General features: G+C 35.7%; 1 protein-coding gene across 1 annotated transcript; it reads left to right on the forward strand.

Moving 5' to 3' along the window:
- Positions 1-3,330: 3,330 nt before the first annotated feature.
- Positions 3,331-18,372, forward strand: LOC131323504 (phosphate transporter PHO1-like). The gene is made up of 15 exons (XM_058355334.1): positions 3,331-3,631; positions 4,506-4,595; positions 4,967-5,204; positions 7,710-8,007; positions 8,504-8,552; positions 11,577-11,648; positions 13,075-13,204; positions 14,474-14,588; positions 15,746-15,995; positions 16,414-16,518; positions 16,611-16,655; positions 16,763-16,915; positions 17,037-17,318; positions 17,593-17,729; positions 17,955-18,372. Exons 1-15 carry the CDS (start codon positions 3,395-3,397, stop codon positions 18,040-18,042), a joined length of 2,289 nt encoding a protein of 762 aa, XP_058211317.1. The 5' UTR covers positions 3,331-3,394; the 3' UTR covers positions 18,043-18,372.
- Positions 18,373-18,775: the final 403 nt, after the last annotated feature.

Consider the following 18,775-nt stretch of genomic DNA (forward strand, 5'->3'; position numbering starts at 1 on the left):
AATTGGTGGCACATCCAGTGGGTTTGTCCAGCCTCATTGGAAGAGTTAGCAAGTTGGTGGTTTGGGAATAGATTCCGAAACTTGGAGAAAAATATTTGGGAAGTGTGTTTTTTTGCAACGTTATGGTCAATTTGGTTAACGAGGAATGGGTATATCTTTAACGGGGTAACAACTGAGGCTCTGGAGGTGGCGGACCTAATTAAAACTAAGGTAGCCATGTGGATGAAGGCCAAATTTGACATCAAGCTCTACACGGTAGAAGACTTCAAAGGATATTTGGATGGGATCCGAAAAGTGAAAATGTAGGGTGAGGTAGACAAGGAGGGTAGTCAGTGAGGTGTTCCTATCCAATCTTGGTTGGATATAGCTCTGTAGTTTCATGTAATAGTTACTGTTTTTGATCGATGTACCCCGTCGAATTTAATAAAAAGTTCAGTTTGCCGAGCAAAAAAAAAAAACCAAGTATATATGAATGCGTCAATGAATTCCCAAAGCTACAGATTTGACAAGCTACCGTGAGTTGCTCCATCAAAGACATCATATGGGGGTAGTAGAACACTGTTGACATGGATATTGTTGTGAAGCAACATCAATATGAAAGAACCCGATCGATAGATGTAATATTCGCCCAAAGATGAAACTAAAAACTCTCACAGAAAGAAGAGACAAAACTCTTACAGATTAGACTACAAGTCGTTGATCTGAAGAGATACAAGAAAAAGAAAGGGAGACAAAAAACTAGCATTATGGCCTTCCCCTCCCAACGCCATATTAGGGTTGTGAAAACCTAGGGGGAGGGGAATGGTGAAGAAAGGTAAATGTGGCGGCTAGGGTTTTGAGAGAGAGAGAGAGAGAGAGAGAGAGAGAGAAATTTCTTAGGGTCAGGCCGTAAGAAAGAAATTTCTTGCGAATCCCCTAATTCCGGCATGGATGACCTACATTTACCGGACAAAAAAGGAAATTAATCGAAGTACGCGTAAGTTCACCGAATACCCTGACCGCCGAGACAAAAAGAAAGAATGCCTAGCTGTAATAACTTTACATTACGTACAATATACACACATGTTATTTGTTACTATTACTAGAAAATTTGGAAAGAATTAAATATCTTGCGCAACCAAATTAATGCATGGCTGACTTAAATTTAGTTAACTTTTCGCCTCTAGAGGAAAACCAAGTTCCACAATTAGATCGCAAACAATTAATTAATAACTCAATATCTTGCACGTAAAAGATTAACGTTAATTACCAGGAAGAAAAAATGAAAAAAAGTGTTTAAATTTTAAGACACGTGTATCAAATTCGTTGAAAAATTACGTGCCCCTCTAAGTTTAATTCACACCACATGGATATTTTTCGATTTCACGAAACTGCTTTTTGAATATATTTCTTAGCTACTCGAAATATGGCGTAGAGGACATCTATATATTTATCATTGTGATTATTTTCCGGTACAAACGCCTCCTTTTTTTTCTTAAAAAATATGACACGCGCTTTTTGTGGCGAACCCAGAATTCGGTATAGCTGGGGCACTCTATTGAACATGGAGCTAGTGAAAATTTGCTTCATAATATATACACCGCAACGAGATACTACTCGACTTGTACAACATACCTTTAGTACAAGACACAAAGTTTTATATATGATGCATAATTTTCACTAAAAATAATCAGAAAAAAAAAAAGAAGATTTTCGTGGGTAAAATTTGTAAAATATGTTTTTACAATAGTTGGTGAAGAATTTATCAGAATAAGATGAGTTTCTTTTTGGGTCAAGTCGTAGGAGAATATAAGTATAAGAATTACATTCTATTCCAAAAAAAAAAAAAAAAGAGTATAAGAATTACATGAAGCTGAAAACAATTCTAAAATTATTATGAACTCACTCCAATTATTAGCCTCAACAGTGGGAGAACAAACAAACAAACAAACAATCAATATAAGCCAACCAACTGCTAGCCCAGTAGGGGATAATCATAATCGTTTTTTTTTTTTTTGAAAACAGATAATCATAAGCGTTACAAGTGCAAAACGAAAGAACACCCTCACACAAGTAGAGATCATATTCAAATCCCTAACCTCTTAATGATATGAAAGAGTTCTGACTAACAAAATTAGCAACTAAATTTTGTGGTTGGGGTTCGAGTATGGCAAAACCCCGGGACCCTAACGTGGGTGTTGTTCCCATCCGGACAGTCTATCTTTCGGCAATGAATGGCTCAAATTTCATCTCTACAATGAACAGATGGACATGTGAGATGAAATCTGAGTCATCCAATATTGAGGAAATAGACGGTCCGGATGAGGACAACAAAGGGACAACAGGATTCCCGAGTTGCTATGCCCCATTGCCATTCCTACGGATAAAGATTCTAGGATGAGATGATGGAGCGGCTGCATTCATTTTGCATTTTTGAGTATTTTAATTTTGGTAATGGATGAAGAAAAAAATAAGGTAATGATTGAAGAGAGAGAGAAAGAGACCAATGAGTAGAGAGAGATGACAAAATAATTATTAGATAAATAAAATAATGATTGAAAAGAAAAATAAAATAATGATTAAAAAACAAAAATAAAATGTGAAACGAACAAGGGCGTGTGTACCGTAGTAGCATTTTCCTCTTTATATACGCAAATTAATGTTCTATAATATGAAATCAATCACAAGCATAAAACTAAGCGACGGAGAAGGTAATTAAAAAGAGTTTAAACTTATTTCTACAGGAGATGCAAACCGTGAGGTTTCTGCCATCGCCATTGAATCGATCATCGGGTATTTTTTGTAATAATTTGAACTGATCATTTTGTTGGGTCCGCAAAATAGTATAGCCACACAAAAAATCAGTTTGATTGGTTATCGATAGGTATATCAACAAATTAATTTTGGTTTATAAAATAGACGATCATAAAAAATTGAACTTTGAACTTATTTATAGAATCAGACTGTCCATTCTTTAAACAAAAATTCAATTTTCAATATGCTATAATCAAGCTGAATTTTTCACATGAATACACTACACTATAAACCTTACAAAATGAACGGTTCAGATTATAAAAATAAATACATGGTGGGGCGCCCAACGACGATGGCAGAAATCCCACAATTCCACCACCGGCGTACAGGATTTTAACTAATAAAAACCTCGGCGAGATAATCATTTCTTATTTGTTCCTTGAAAAATACACTAAAAAATGAATAAAAACATTTCTCATATTTTCAATAACTACAAGTTTGGTACTTGTACACATGTATCTCTCTCTCTCTCTCTCTCTCTCTCTCTCTCTCTCTCTCTCTCTCATTCCTTTGTCTCTATATATAAACCACCTTGCTTACTCTCATACCTCCTAAACTCTCTCTCTCTCTCTCTCTCTCTCTCTCTCTCTCTCTCGCGCCAATGGTGAAGTTCTCGAAAGAGCTTGAAGCTCAGCTCATTCCTGAATGGAAAGAGGCTTTCGTTAACTACTGGCAGCTGAAGAAACACGTGAAGAAGATCAAGCTCGCCCAAAAGCCCAAGCAAGTCCAAAACGCCAACGTCGATTTCGGCCTATCCATTTTCGACCCCGTTCGCGCTGTCATCAGTAGAATCTCCGATCACTTCCGTAATGCCGGACAGAATTCAGAGGTTATCAAGGTATATATACATGTACATCTCTAACGGCAAATAAAAAAGAAAATAACACATCTCTAAACCAAGCCAATAAAAATAAATAAATAAATTTGGCTGAAAGGTGGCACTGAGGCCTCATATTATTATTTGAAGACCCTGTACGAAAATCTGTACGAAAATCTGGACGGTAAGCTGATCTGAACACCGTGAAATACTAATATTAAAAACAAAAAGCTCAGTCATCACTTATTAGCAAGGCTTGTTTGGTTTCGGTACAATTCAGAAGGTGGTGAAAGCGAAATTTAAACGTTTACCCTTTTTTGGTTTTTTTTTGAAACGGCAATAAATTTATTAAGAAACTTGATAATGGTACGTCAAGTAAGGGTAAACGACGTCATTTTCAGGCGAAAACAAGTGTCTCGAATGTACAGTAATCTGATGGATCGATGTAACAATACTCTCGATCGTTATTCACTTTTCGGGGTTACTTTACGTGCCAACATATTGGAATTCCTTATGGTTCTTCTATTTTAGGAATTCCGGCAATTTATTGTGACAGATTTGCTCTTTACGCAATATATTTTGCTGTTTCATTCAAGTTTTCGGTTATCGCCAGTAAAGTTAAAGGTGCAGATTTTGTGTCAATAATTGTCACGAAAGCATCGTGAATGGCTAACAGAAAGGATTTAATTCAACAACCCACAAAAGATATCACTGAAAACAACACCCAACAAGTACTGCAAAGTTTTCTATCGACTAAGGCCCCGTTCTGTTAAAATTTTTATTTTTTAAGTATTTATTTTTCGTTTTACGAGACAAAACATTCTTTTTTAATATATCACATTTAATTAAAAAAATGAGTACTTATTTGAACGGTTTTCTTTTGGACTTTTTTCAGGTGAAGAGCAAGATTACGGAAGGAGAAGATGATGGGGGTGAACAAGTGTATGAAACTGAGCTTGTGCAACTGTTTTCTGAGGAGGATGAGGTACTAGGCTTACTAGCTTTACTACAGTAATTTTAGTATGTTAGTTGTGTACGTTACAACCATGTCTTTTTGTAAAAAAATAAAGGGCCTCCGGATCGGTTTACGTGGGCCTCGACCAATCGCCGAGAACCAATCTTGTACTCCATGATAGCAGGGAGCCGAATTCAAGTACTTGCAAAGCCCGGTATAAAGTGGCTACATACGAGTTAATATGTCATTGACTCACTTACAATTTATTCATTCAGGGTAAAAAAAAAAAAATCTGTACAATAAGAAGAAAGAAAAATATTGAGAGAGTCTCGAAAAGTACAAATTACCTTTACCTCATGAACTAGCTAAGATTGGCCCCATTGTCGTAATTTACTTTTCAGGTTAAGCAATTTTTTGAGAGCTTGGATGAGGAGCTAAATAAGGTGAACCAGTTTTACAAGACGAGAGAGGCAGAGTTTCTGGAGAGAGGAGATCAACTGATCAACAAGCAGCTGCAGACTCTGAATGAACGCAAGCAAATCCTCAGCGACCGGCGCCGGAAAAGTCTGTCGTCGAAGTCGTCTGCCGGATTTACCACCCCTTCCTACACGTCTTCCCCTCGGAACTCGGATTATTCCGGTGCGTTAATCTGTGTTCTTAGGCCGTTCGGCTAAATAAGCCAAGTGGCTTATTTTTTTGTCTTTATTCAAATTTTTTTCGCATTCGTTAGTTTTTCGTCAATTTTTGGGGATTATTGTTTCGTCATGACGAAAGGAATCTAAAAAGTAAAAAATTACGATCGAAACCTAATTTTTTTGAATAAAGACAAAAAAATAAGACAATAAGCCAATTTTTTTCGTCTTTATTCAAAAAAAATTGAATTTCGATCGTAATTTTTTACTTTTTAGATTCCTCTTGTCATGAAGAAGTAATAATTCCCCAAAAATTGACAAAAAAAACTAACAAATGCGAAAAAAAGGGAAAATTTCAAAAAAGCCCCTGAACTTTCTGACAACTTGCAAAAAAACACCTGGACTTTCACTATTAACAAAAAACACGTAAACTTAGCATTCCGTTAGCAATTAAACCCCTGCCGTCCAATTCCGTCAATTTTTAACGGATAGAGCTAACGGAAGGTGTTAACTTTTTATTTTTTTACTTTTTACATTCAAAAATTACTTTTAACTCTTTCTTTTTTTATTGGTAAATAAATATGCAATTAAGTGCTTTTTTTTCTTATTATTTATCGAAAATTACTTTAACCCTATTTTTTATTTTCAAATTTTACCTTTCCCGCCTCTCTCTCTCTCTCCCTTTTTTTCTTATTAGAATCGACTCCACACCACCAATTAACCCCACAACCAACCGCCAAAGCCTTAGCCACAATTTCAGAAATTCAAAAGTTCTTTTAACCTCCTCTTTGTAACCTTTTCTTTTTTTTACTACATTTACTTCCAAAAATTACTTTTAACTCATTCTTTTTTTAGTCATAAATAAATATGCAATAAATAGTAAAAATGGGTTAAAGTTATTATTATAAATAGTAAAGATTAGAGTTAAAGTAATTTTTGATAAATAGTAAGAAAAAAAATTTTATTTCATATTTATTTACTACTAAAAATAAAGAGTTAAAAGTAATTTTGGAAGTAAAAAATATAAAAAACAAGAATGCTAAAAAAAAGAGTAATTTCGAATTTCTGAAATTAGAGCTAGAGCTTTGGCAGTTGATTGGTGGAGTGGGGTTAAAGTTCTAAAAAAAAAAAGAGGGAGAGAGAGAGAAGAGGAAAGGTAAAATTTGAAAGTAACAAAAAAGATGGTGGTTAAAGTTATTTTTGTAAATAGTAAAAAATAGAGTTAAAGTAATTTTTGATAAATAGTAAGAAAAAAAAAGAAATTTATTGCATATTTATTTACTAATAAAAAAAAGAAAGAGTTAAAAGTAATTTTTGAATGTAAAAAGTAAAAATAAATAAAAAGTTAACACCTTCCGTTAGCTCCATCCGTTACAAATTGACGGAATTGGACGGCAGGGGTTTAATTGCTAACGGAATGCTAAGTTTAGGTGTTTTTTTGTTAATAGTGAAAGTCCAGGTGTTTTTTTGCAAGTTGTCAGAAAGTTCAGGGGCTCTTTTGAAATTTTCCCCAAAAAAAAATTTAAATAAGGACAAAAAAATAAGCCAAGTGGCTTATTTAGCCGAACGGTAATACATCTATTTTAATCGTTGATTTCTCTTTATGTATGTCAGATTCGGATCAAATTTTTACATCCAATCATTCGTCTCGACAAGAAAAATAAGACAAAGTATGTAAATACGGACCAAAGTTGAAAATTTAAGTCAAAGCCCTCCTAATTACATTTCGACACCTGTCATTGAGACAAAATTCTTGAAATTGAGGGTAATTTGATAAATCATTGACATTTTATTTGGTGGCGTTTTGAATCTTCTTGAACCGTAATTTCACGTGGAGTGGAATGCAATTAGTGCCTCCCTTATATTCTCATGCATATGGACGGGGTTCGATTCCCGTAAGCACTCATTCCCCTTCTCAAAACCCTTAGGATAGAGTAGATTATGATTAACGAACGACAAAATAATAATAATAATGATTTCATATTGTTAAATTTCTTATTTTTTGACCATTTACTCTAATGCATAGGAGAGAGGGAATATTTCTATTTCCTCAATCAACACATGTACCTCCTACTTAAGGAAAGGACCAAAATTAGCGTAACGACGAAAAGGGCATCAGTGCTTTGTCCTAAATCCCAACTGCTCTCTTCTTATTGAGAAGCTTCATGTTTTGGTCACTTTAGAAACAATCACCGTCAAACTGCTGGATCTATTCCTTCCGGCCAGTCCATAAGACCTTTGTTTTAACTTTAAATAAGCCTTCGTTGGTGGATGGTTAGATCTGTTTCTCAAAATCAATCGAGTTGCGTATATGCTGGAACCTCTTCTGAGTGGTTTTAATTAGTTTGCACTAAATGTTAACTCTCTTGTCACACTTTCGATATCGGTTGAAGTTGATTCCATGATAAGTTTCGCAAAATAATTTATCATTTCTCCTCCGCGTATTTCCCCATCAGTACTTAAAGTTCGTTTCATCGGCGTCAATAAATTTTTGAGCTTTTTATTTATGCAGAAAGCCCGACGGAATATTGCGAAAGCCCCATCGAAACCCCACGGAAAGAGGATGCAAGTGCCACGGTAGAAAAAAACGGTGTAAATTTTGTCGTTTCGCCTAAAGAATCGAAAGCGAAGAAGGGGAACCCGACGCGGGCGATATCGATGCTCTGGAAAGATGTACTGAAGAATCCCAAGAAAGAATTGGGCCCAGGAACTGATTTCATAAACAGGAAAAAGAACCAATGTGCAGAAAAGATGATCAGGGGAGCTTTTGTGGAGCTCTACAGAGGCCTTGGGCTGTTAAAAACATACAGGTTCATTTTTCAATTGATTAATTGATTTCTCAATCTGTAGTGCGAACGTTCACGATTTTAATCTGTGTCGTAAATATTTCAATCAAATACCGGATAATATTTGGTCACCTTGGATATATGGGCTAATCCGATGCTAATATCCGATTAGACAAACGGCCAGTATTCAAAACTGGAATCCAATAGTATGAGGGAAAATAATCAAAAAGACAAGTCACTTTCTATTTTAGATGAACGCAACATGGAATTGTGGCATTAACAAGGGGTAATTATTCAGTACTCTAGTAGATGTATACTCCCTCGATCCCTCACATAACATATGGGGTCAACATGTGGGTCCCGCATGAGCCCTACATGTTATGTGAAAGAAGGGAGTATACACCCGCGGGAGTATTGAATAATTTTCCCATTAACAATTAGATCATTTTTGTAAATTAGTTACTTTCCCGTGCATGTGTTCATGTGTTAAACCTTATTAATTTGGCTCTTTTCTTGGCAGCTCTTTAAATATGACGGCGTTTACCAAGATACTCAAGAAATTTGACAAGGTAAGTTACTCACCTATCCGTTTCATACCCACTACAATTATGAAGTTCATCTTTGGAAATATTCAACGTCATATATATTAACGAAAAATAGGGTGTTTAGATCAAGCACCCTACACACATCGGATGACGTTGATTCCCGCGTTGGGCCCCTCGGTTTTTTTTTTTAAAATTTTTGGACGGCTCGGATCGGCCGTCCGGTGGCCGGAGACGGCCGCGCGCGGCCGTCGGTACGGTTTCGGTCCAAAATGGTCGGTGTATATAGCAGTACTCATATATTAATTCTCATCAGTTTTCGGAGAAACTTTTTGGTATCACCGGTATACCAAATACCTAGTATCCCCCCTTACAAAAAATGTGACATGTGGCAAACTGTAATTTTTTAGGATTTCAACTGTAATTATTCCTCCCCAATTCACTATTAGTTTTTTCCGCCTCTGTGCACAAAAAACTACCTCCGCCCAAATTACTCCTGCGCCAATCCCTGCTAACATCTTTGCTTTCTTCTCATTCAATTTTTTTTTGAACTTTAATTTAAAGGTAAAACATAAATCTTGAGGACATAACCCATTCTTAAAAAAGAAAAGGTCCGTGCTTAAACTTAACAGTAGTAAAATTTCCGTTGAAAGCACAGAGATTAGATGATACTATGAGTAATAATTATGGTATTTATACTATGAGTTTTTTCAACTAAATGATCTATCCCTTGTGAGAGAGATGCGTAATAATTATGGGGTACTATGAGTTTTTCATGTCATAGGTCTTATATAATTGTATGAAATCTTGTTTGCAAAGTAATTAGAACACCAGCCTAAATGATGTTTATTTAATTTTAGAATTTTTTAGCATAGAAACTCAAATAATTAGAAAATTAGATATTCAGTTGGTTTTGATTTTGGGAAAAAAATATTCTACAATGAGTTCTATAGTACCATGCATGACTTGTATTTCCGTAATTCTTTGATTTTTTTTCAATACAAATTAACCAAGTATGATTTTGGAAAAATCAAATCATATAGTACTAGTTAGGAAATTGAAAAGAATCACAGTTAATCGTGTTGTGTCATATTCGAGTCATGTTGATTTGGGTTAACGTGTCAATCCGGAAAATTAAATAGTTACTGTGTCTTTATCGAGTTACATAAGTCAAATTCGTGTTTGTCCCATTTAATTTTTGTGTTGCCAAGTCGTGTCATATTCGTGTCGTGTTTGTGTCGTATTAACAGATTGTATCCAAAATCTCCACCCTGTTGGGATAGGCAAGGGAGTAATTTGGGTGGGGGTTAGTTTTTTGTGGACAGAGGCGGGAAAAAAACAATTGTTTTAGCACCAATAGTGAATTGGAGTGGAATAATTATAGGAAGTTTTAAAAAAATACAATTTGCCACATGTCACATTTTTTTGTAAAAGGGGGATACCATGTCGTTGGTATACCAGTGATACCAAAAAGTTTCTCCACAAATATAGCGAGAATACTCTGAGTCTGTTTGATTAGCAAGATCTCTACTAGAAAGTTACTGAAAGAGAGAAATACTATAAAATTTGATGTGGTTGAATATCAAACCCTCTTCCCCAACAACTTACTATGAGAAAATTAGGGTTATTTCCAAAAACACCCCTTTAACTATCACGTTTTGTCAACATGACCTCCTTATGTTTAAAACTCATCAACATCACCCCTTCAACTATCAAAACTCATCAACTATACCCCTTCCGTCCAATTCTGTTAGAAAATGTTAACTTTTTAGATGGAAAATGGTTAAGTTTGACAGTTTCTACTATGTCAATATATAAATATATTTATATATATATGGGAAAGATTACAATACACACCCCTTATTTAGGTGTGTATCATATGCACCCCTAAAAAATGTTATGAATTATAGAGAAAATGTTATGAATCGTATTGCTAAAAGTTACGAATCATAATGAAAACGTTACGAATCGTATTGCTGAAAAGTTATGAATTCTATAACAAAAGTTACGAAACACTCTAAAATGTTATGAATGAACCACAAAATATGTGCATATGGTACACTCTTTTAAGGGGTGTGTATTGTAGACTTTTCTTATATATATATATATTGCTGAAATTCAAGAAGTAAAAAAATTATATTTTCTAGAATTATACTTTATTTAAAAAATTATATATTTTCCTTTTTTTCCCTTGTTAATTGGGTTTGAATAGAAAAGGGTAATTTAGTCTTTTTGTGTGTTTCCATCCAAATTTTTAACGGAAGGGGTGTAGTTAATGAGTTTTGATAGTTGAAGGGATGAAGTTGATGAGTTTTAAACTTAAGGGGGTCATGTTGACAAAATGTGATAGTTGAAGGGGTGTTTTTGAAAATAACATTTTCGCGAATTCATCCTAGTTACATTTTAAAAGAAAGTTAATCGTCTTTTCATTTCCCTTTCTCCTTTTCATCACTTTTGGCCCTTTTTTTTTTTTTTTTCCTTTTTCAACCTTTCTCTTCATAATCAACGGACTCTAGCTAGGGACATCGATCAGCAATTCGGCTTATAAAAATTGAAATAATCAGCGTAAATCTTGCTGTAACTGAAAAAACTTGTTATAATATCGCAAGAAAGCAAAGCGATAACTAAATTAAAACTTTGCATGTAAATTAAAAATGTGTCACAATCTCATGACACTCAGTTCCTTACACGGACAAACTTATACAAAATGACCATACTCTTATCTAACTTCACATGAGGAATGTGAGACTCCAACAACTCAACATATTATTATTTTCTTCAAAAAGATAAAATAAGAAAGAGCAATTAATCTTAAAGCAAAACAATCACTATGTAGATTCTAATTAATGACCATGATTTATTATTATAACTGGATTAGTAAAGCCCTTTCTAATCCAAAACCAAGGGTACGTATCAACTTCTTCCGCATAGAAATTGAATCGAACCTAGAAACCTAATTACAGCTACACGTCCCGGTTAACATGGCATGTGCATAAGCAAGCTAATAGCGTAAAATTAATTATATCCTTATTTTTGTGTTTTGTGAGACAGGTATCGAACGAGCAGGCATCAACAATCTACCTCCAAGTAGTGAAAAGATCTTATTTTCTTAGTTCTGATAAGGTAAATTCTTATTTCATATAATCCAGTGATTAAAATCATTTTTAATATTTAAAGTATAACTTCTTTCGTATAGATGCCATTATTTTTTGCAAATTTTTCCCTACTCGATCTGTTTTCATGATTCGATCAAATTTTCCCAAAAAAGAAAGAGCAAATTAATATATTAGGTGTATAAATCACATGTTTTGTGCTAAAGAATAAGGAAGCCCTACAAGTTAAGAACTTTTTTGGAGATATCAAACATTTATTGGTTTACTTGATTTAAGATGTTCTTTTCTTTCACGTGTTGATTTATACAATTAAGTTACACTCCCTCCGTCCATTTTTAAGTGTCCTGGTTCGTAACTTCAACTTATTAAAAATACATCATCATTACACCTTTCACATCAATTTTTTTCTCCACTTTTCCTACTTACCCATTATCATTACACTTTTACTCACTAACTTTTCAAAATGAAATATACTTTTATGGACAAAATAAACAATGCACCAATTTTTACCCCACTAACTTTACAAAATGGACATTTATTAATGGACAACCTAAAATGAAATACTGGACTCTAAATACGGGACGGAGGGAGTAACTGTTTTATCAAACTGATTTTGTATCCTATCTTATGATAATTATGCACGTAAAGCAACCAATTATGACAACTAAATCACATGTTGCTAATTAAGAATTAGGGAGTCCTTACAAATCAAGAGATTTCTTAAGTTACCAAACATTTATTAGTGGAATAACTTAACTCCATTGAAACTTTTTTTTACCAAACATTTATGATAAAAATTTTTTTTACACATTTGACACTGCAGATACTAGTAAATTATCCTAACAACCCACATTTAGCCTTTTCAATTCGTCTCGACAAGAGAAACACGAAAAGTTTAAAAGGTACTATGAATCGTAACCAAAAAGTACAAACACACAAACATAATCTAAGAAAACTGATTGTTTGAATAGTTTAGTCTTGAATTTACAATTTTCTTTAGCTTCAATCATAATTGTTTATTTTATTATAAATTCCTGCCTTTAAGGTACATAAAAAAAATGGAAAGCATATAAAAATTCAGAATAAAATTTAAAAAATCCAAAAAATTTCAGCCAAATAAATATTACTATTTATATAAATTTAAGGAGAAAATTCATGTGATAGACAAGGATGGTCCCCGACTCTAGAAAATACTACTACTACTACATTGAAAAAAAATTATTATTATCAAATATATAGTCTCGACCTGGTGATAGACATATAGAGGTGGTTAGAGATATACTGTGTCATCTTGTTTACGTTTTATATTTCTTTTACACTTTATTGGGATGTAAACAATAAATTTGAAAATGCATTAATGGCATATATTCAGTGCGAATTTTGTGAAAAGGGAATTAATTAACTACACTAAAAAAATTGTTGTTGTGGTAATTAAGGTGGTTAGACTAATGGACGAAGTGGAGTCCTTATTCACAAAGCACTTCGCCAACAACGACAGGAAAAAGGCTATGAAGTTCCTAACACCCCACCAGCACAAAGATTCTCACATGCTTACCTTCTTTGTTGGTAATAATCTCTCTCTCTCTCTCTCTCTCTCTCTCTCTCTCTCTCAGAGTATTGGGTCCGTCTGAGGTCACACTAAAAGGTCTTCAAATTGCTTTTGAATTCATGACTATAGTCTATAGACATTGTGGCGCACCTCATTATGAACATATAGTCCCACCAGCAATCTAAAATAGTAGCTAAACAAATCATTTACGTAGTGCGCGTACCCACATTTTCGTCAAATTTAGAATCGTTGGGCCTGTATAGTTCAGTACGGTTCTGCTAATAATACATAGGTGTTCCCAGAGGTAACGGGGTTATATATGTTCAACACGGTTTTGTTTTGTTGATGGGACCTCACAAAATCTCTCTCTTGGCATTCAGTACTAAAGGTTTTCAAATTGTTTTTGAAATCATGATTATGGGCATCGTGCCGCAGCTCATGATAATTTGATAAAGGCACTTTTACCAGCAATCTAAAATACAGTAGCTAAACAAATTTATGTAGTGCGCGTACCTACACTTTTGTTATGAGAATTACTAGGGTTGTTGGGCCTAGTTCGATATGATACATGTGTCCAAGACCGACATTGATGACCCGATAAAATGTGCAAGAGGTTTGCCAAGTGTGGCAGGAAGCAAATAGGGTGGCGGACTTATTAGCTAATTAACTTGCATGCTTTCAATTTAAGTTAGTTTTAATTGGAGTTCTTTAGTTTTTGCTCCTTAATTTGTTTATGTTGGTTCAATTTCAGGATGTTGATGTAGGTTAAATACCCTAGAATTTCTTTTGCTTAGTTTTTATATTATCTCCAGTTTGCCCAAAAAAACATGTTTGTTACTGCTGAATTTATTGTAAAAGATGCTCATTCAATATCGATAGCGATGAAAGCATAAAATGAAGTTCTCCAGAAATTAGCATTTTTTACTCTTCTCGAATATTTAGCTGATAAGTTAAAAGCAAAACTTGATTAAAAATTGAGAAAAAAAAGATACACACAAAAGGAAAATTCACAAAAAAAAAAAAAATGAAAGGAATATCGACATATTGTATAAATTTCTTCCGGAAGCACACTTAGGCTAAGCTTGGACAATCTTATTTATTTTTCTGAATTTTGTTAGTTTTGCGTCAATTATTTAATTATCCATTCATCTTGCCGAGAAGAATTATAAAGAGTATAAAATTATTACCAAAATCTTCAAAATAAAATTCACTACAAACGAAATTAATCCCAAAAATACCCTGTTTCTTACTGAATGTTGTTGTCGTGGTCGTGGTTGTGGTTGCAGGATTATCTACAGGTTGTTTTGTAACACTATTTAGTGTTTACGGAATATTAGCACATCTGTGTGGGATGTTCTCTCCTACAACATCTTACATGGAAACTGTCTACCCTGTTTTCAGGTCCCTTTTTCCTGCCTTTTTTTTTTCGCATGTATATATCTCTACTGCTTTATCTTCTTCTCCATTGCTATTGTTGTTTCCTGTCATATTGTACTCTGCTTCAATGTCACAAATTTTGTTAGGCCATAAATACCCCTAAATTACATCCATAGTCTAGGGCTGTAAACAAGCCGAGCCAAGCCTAGGCCTTGTCGAGCTCGAGCTCAGCTCGTTTACTGAACAAGCTAAAAATTCGAGCTCGAGTTCAGCTCGAGCCTTAACGAGCCGAGCTTAGTCATTTACTAAATGAGCTTCTTTAATCGAACCGAGCCTCCCTAAACAAGCCGAAAACTCGTTAAGGGAGGCTCGTCTACTCCCGAAAGCTCGAGCTCAGCTTATTTACTAAATGAGTCGAGCCGAGCTCGCGAGCTGCTCGATTTGTTTACAGCCCTAATCCAATACCTGAAATGACCAATCCATTATAATGTGATCAGAGCCTACATTTAGGGACCCGGGGACTCCTGCAATATAGGGCCATAGTGGGCAATCCGAGCCGTCCAAAAGTGTTTTTTAAGGTCCCTGACTTTGTACGTTTAGTACACTTTCATGAACTGTCTAATATAAGTAACGGCACATATGTCGTATACACCGCTAAGAAGTGATTGTACTTCTAGAAAGGAGTCATATTCATGTTGTATGCACGTCTGATATTGGATTTTGAATCTATTAAGGGAAGAGTAGATGAAATGGAAACGAAAAAGATAGGAAAAGAAATCGAATTGAAAGAGGCTAAAAATTGGTTTTCTTTGTTTAGCATGATAGAAATATGGTTTGAATGCTCTGATTGTAAAATACAAAATCAGCATTCGTAAGAAATTTTCTTTTCATTGAACAAAAAGCAAGATTTTAAGTCTCAAACGTTGCCAAATTCAGTATCTCCATTTCGAACAGACTTGACCTTCACTTAGGCTTTTCTAATGAGCTATCTGTCGCAACCCCGATTATTACCGGTCATTGCCTACCCGTCGAGTAATTTAATTGGACCCGCGAGAAGGGTCGAGCAAACTTTGGATGTCTAACGCTATCCCCCAATTTGTACGCTTTACATTTCATAATTTTGACACTGGAACAATATATGCATTATTCGAAAACTAATAAAATGGTGTGTATTTGTGCAGCATGTTTGCTCTGCTAAGCTTGCACTTGTTCATGTACGGGTGCAATCTGTTCCTGTGGAAGAGCTCCAGGATCAACTACAACTTCATATTCGAGTTCCAGCCCTCCACTGCCCTCAAATACAGAGACGCTTTCCTCATTTGCACCTCCCTCATGACTGCGGTGGTCGCGGCCATGGTGATACACCTCGTGCTGCTCTCCAATGGCTTCTCGCCTCAACAAGTCGATGCCATTCCGGGAATCCTCCTTCTGGTTAGTAACTCAAGGCATGCTCGATAACGTTTTTTCGTTTTCAGTTAACGTGACTAGCTAGCTAGTGGCCCCGTCTGATGCCTACCCAAGCCTAAAGTAACCCCAACATATGCCCGCCCATCCCACACATTGTACGTTTTTCATGTCCAAATCGGCCTTATAGGGAACCGGTGGCCGTGCCGAAAGACCCACCAAATTTTCCTTGATAAAAGGCCCAAAACCCGATTCGATTGTCTGAATAACAAACAATGTAAGTATCCGGTGAGTCGGGCCAGGTAGCCCGAGCTCAATGAAAACTGGGTCGGGTCGGGCTTTTACACACAAGTGGTCTTCCTTTGGTAGAGCTTACTATGCACAATCCAAGAGCTTTACCTCTAAATTTTCTAACTTTATGCGTGATTTTTCATGTCATTTCTAGATGTTTATCACCCTGCTCATCTGTCCACTGAATGTCTTCTATCGCCCGACTCGGTTTTGTTTCCTCCGGGTAATACGAAACATAGTCTTCTCTCCATTTTACAAGGTACGTCTGGTCCTCGATCCTCAGAAGTCTTCAGTTTTCTGTAACAAATTTTAGTATAGCAACTTATGCGAATTTTCCGATCAAATGTACAGGTTTTGATGGTTGATTTTTTCATGGCTGACCAACTTACTAGTCAGGTAACATTTAAGCCTACAAAACAATGCTACTTGCTGTACTACTTGAAACTGAAGACTGAAGAATGATGTTCATTGAATTTTGCTGTGTACTTTGTTGGTGTGTACAGATTCCACTGCTAAGGTATATGGAGTCCACAGCATGTTACTTCATTGCCGGAAGTTTCAAAACACACCGGTACGAGACTTGTAATTCCGGAAAGTTTTACAAAGAAGCGGCTTACTTCATTTCTTTTGCGCCGTATTTTTGGCGCGCTATGCAGGTAAATCGGAGTTCCAGTTACTAATTCGGCCTAATTTGTTCATTTCTTTTGCGCCGTGTTTTTGGTTTTTAACCGATTTTCTGTTAAACGTAAGTGTTGGTATTTTTTGTGTAATCTGCAGTGCGCAAGAAGATGGTACGACGAAAGTGACACGGACCACCTGGCAAACATGGGAAAGTACGTTTCGGCCATGGTTGCAGCCGGGGCGAGGTTAACCTACGCCCAGCAGACCGAAAGCAAACTCTGGATGGCTATTGTGTTGGTCACTTCCTTGGTGGCCACAACGTATCAGTTGTACTGGGATTTTGTCAAGGATTGGGGACTCCTCAACCCGAAATCCAAAAACCCATGGCTCAGAGACGACCTCATTGTCAAGAACAAGAGCATCTACTATGTGTCAATCGTGAGTTTTCCCCGTCTCTCTCTTGCCCTTTCGTGTTCGTCTCCATTTTCAAAATCGAAAACCAATACAGACACAGACGGGTCTAGAATTTTGGTTCCGGGATAGGGTGTGAAGTACACCAAATTGAATGTAATACTGTCACACTATACTGTGAACACATTTCAGTAAAAGATGTTCAATGTGAGATGTAACATTGTTGTTTGGAAAATGGAAAACAAAACCATCGTCTCGGTTCTACGCTCAAAATGTCTAACACAGCATAGTTTTGTTGTAGGCATTCAATTTTGTCCTGAGAGTTGCTTGGGTGGAGACCGTGATACTATTCTCTATCGGGCAGTCTGAATCACGATTGCTAGAGTTTTTCCTGGCTTCACTGGAGGTCATTCGACGTGGGCACTGGAACTTCTACAGGTACAATTTCTCTGGGCCTTATTGGGAATGATTTTAATTTCCATTGATTCAGTTATCGTATCGACAATCCTTTTGGTCGAAAAAACCTTTTTTCAGCAACGAAAATTTTGAAAACACTCTGACATTTTCTTTTTCATGCTAGAACGCTTGCCAGGAATTCGAAAACACGTTGCTTACTAATTCTAAAGCTCCCTCTACTTTTGTCATGGAATTGCAAAAAAATAGGTTGGAGAATGAGCATCTGAACAACGTTGGCAAGTTTAGGGCCGTGAAGGCAGTTCCTTTACCATTCCGCGACACAGATTCAGACTGATGAAAGTCGTTCAATACTTAAGCGTAAGCATATCCCTCTAACGAGCTGAAATGATGATCAATGCAGAATTCTCGACGTTGCTCAACATCAACGGGACCAATCTGCATTTTGCATTAGGAACCACTTGAGAAGTTCTTAACCATTGATCGAAGATACTGTCGAAAAAGTGAGCCGTGAAGTTCGCATTGTCGCGATCCAAGCATTCTTGGATGGATATTTATTGTTGATCTGTATATTTGGGAATTCCTAACTCGAATCTGATGATATAAATGTATCTTTATTAGTAACCTACAGTTTCTTTTGCTAATTAATGAGTGTTGGCAAGCTTAACTTCCCATATTACTTCCTTTTTATTTGCACCATAACTGAGAATATCTCAAATGTCTATAGCAAATTAAAAAAACCAAAGGGTGTTTCTGGAAATTTGAAACACAAAAGAAAAGAAATGTTAGCAAAAATGTTATCAAACCAACACCTAAGATTTTGGACCAGTACTACAAAGGATTTTAGTGTGGTTACGTAGTAGAATTTAGGAGGTCTTTAGACTAGGAAAATTACAATTTTGAGGTATGCATTTTTCTCAAAGCTTGGATTTTGAGTGGAAATTAAAAACCGTGCGCTGAGAGAGAATCCAAAATCCCAAACTCAAAACGAACAAACTCGCTCAAAAGTAGTTTTGGTATGGAAATTAAATTTGAAGCTAATAGTGTGGAGCCAAATCTACATTGGGTTC

Source organism: Rhododendron vialii, chromosome 4a, assembly GCF_030253575.1.
Source record: "Rhododendron vialii isolate Sample 1 chromosome 4a, ASM3025357v1".
NCBI classification, from domain to species: domain Eukaryota; kingdom Viridiplantae; phylum Streptophyta; class Magnoliopsida; order Ericales; family Ericaceae; genus Rhododendron; species Rhododendron vialii.

What these genes read in the sequence shown, in the direction of transcription:
- LOC131323504 (XM_058355334.1), top strand. Translation starts at nt 3,395, where the DNA reads ATGGTGAAGTTCTCGAAAGAGCTTGAAGCTCAGCTCATTCCTGAATGG. An exon ending in TCGGAACTCGGATTATTCCG is followed by an intron (nt 5,205 to 7,709) that starts GTGCGTTAATCT and finishes TTATTTATGCAG; the next exon opens with AAAGCCCGACGGAATATTGC. An exon ending in ATTTTTGGCGCGCTATGCAG is followed by an intron (nt 16,916 to 17,036) that starts GTAAATCGGAGT and finishes TGTAATCTGCAG; the next exon opens with TGCGCAAGAAGATGGTACGA.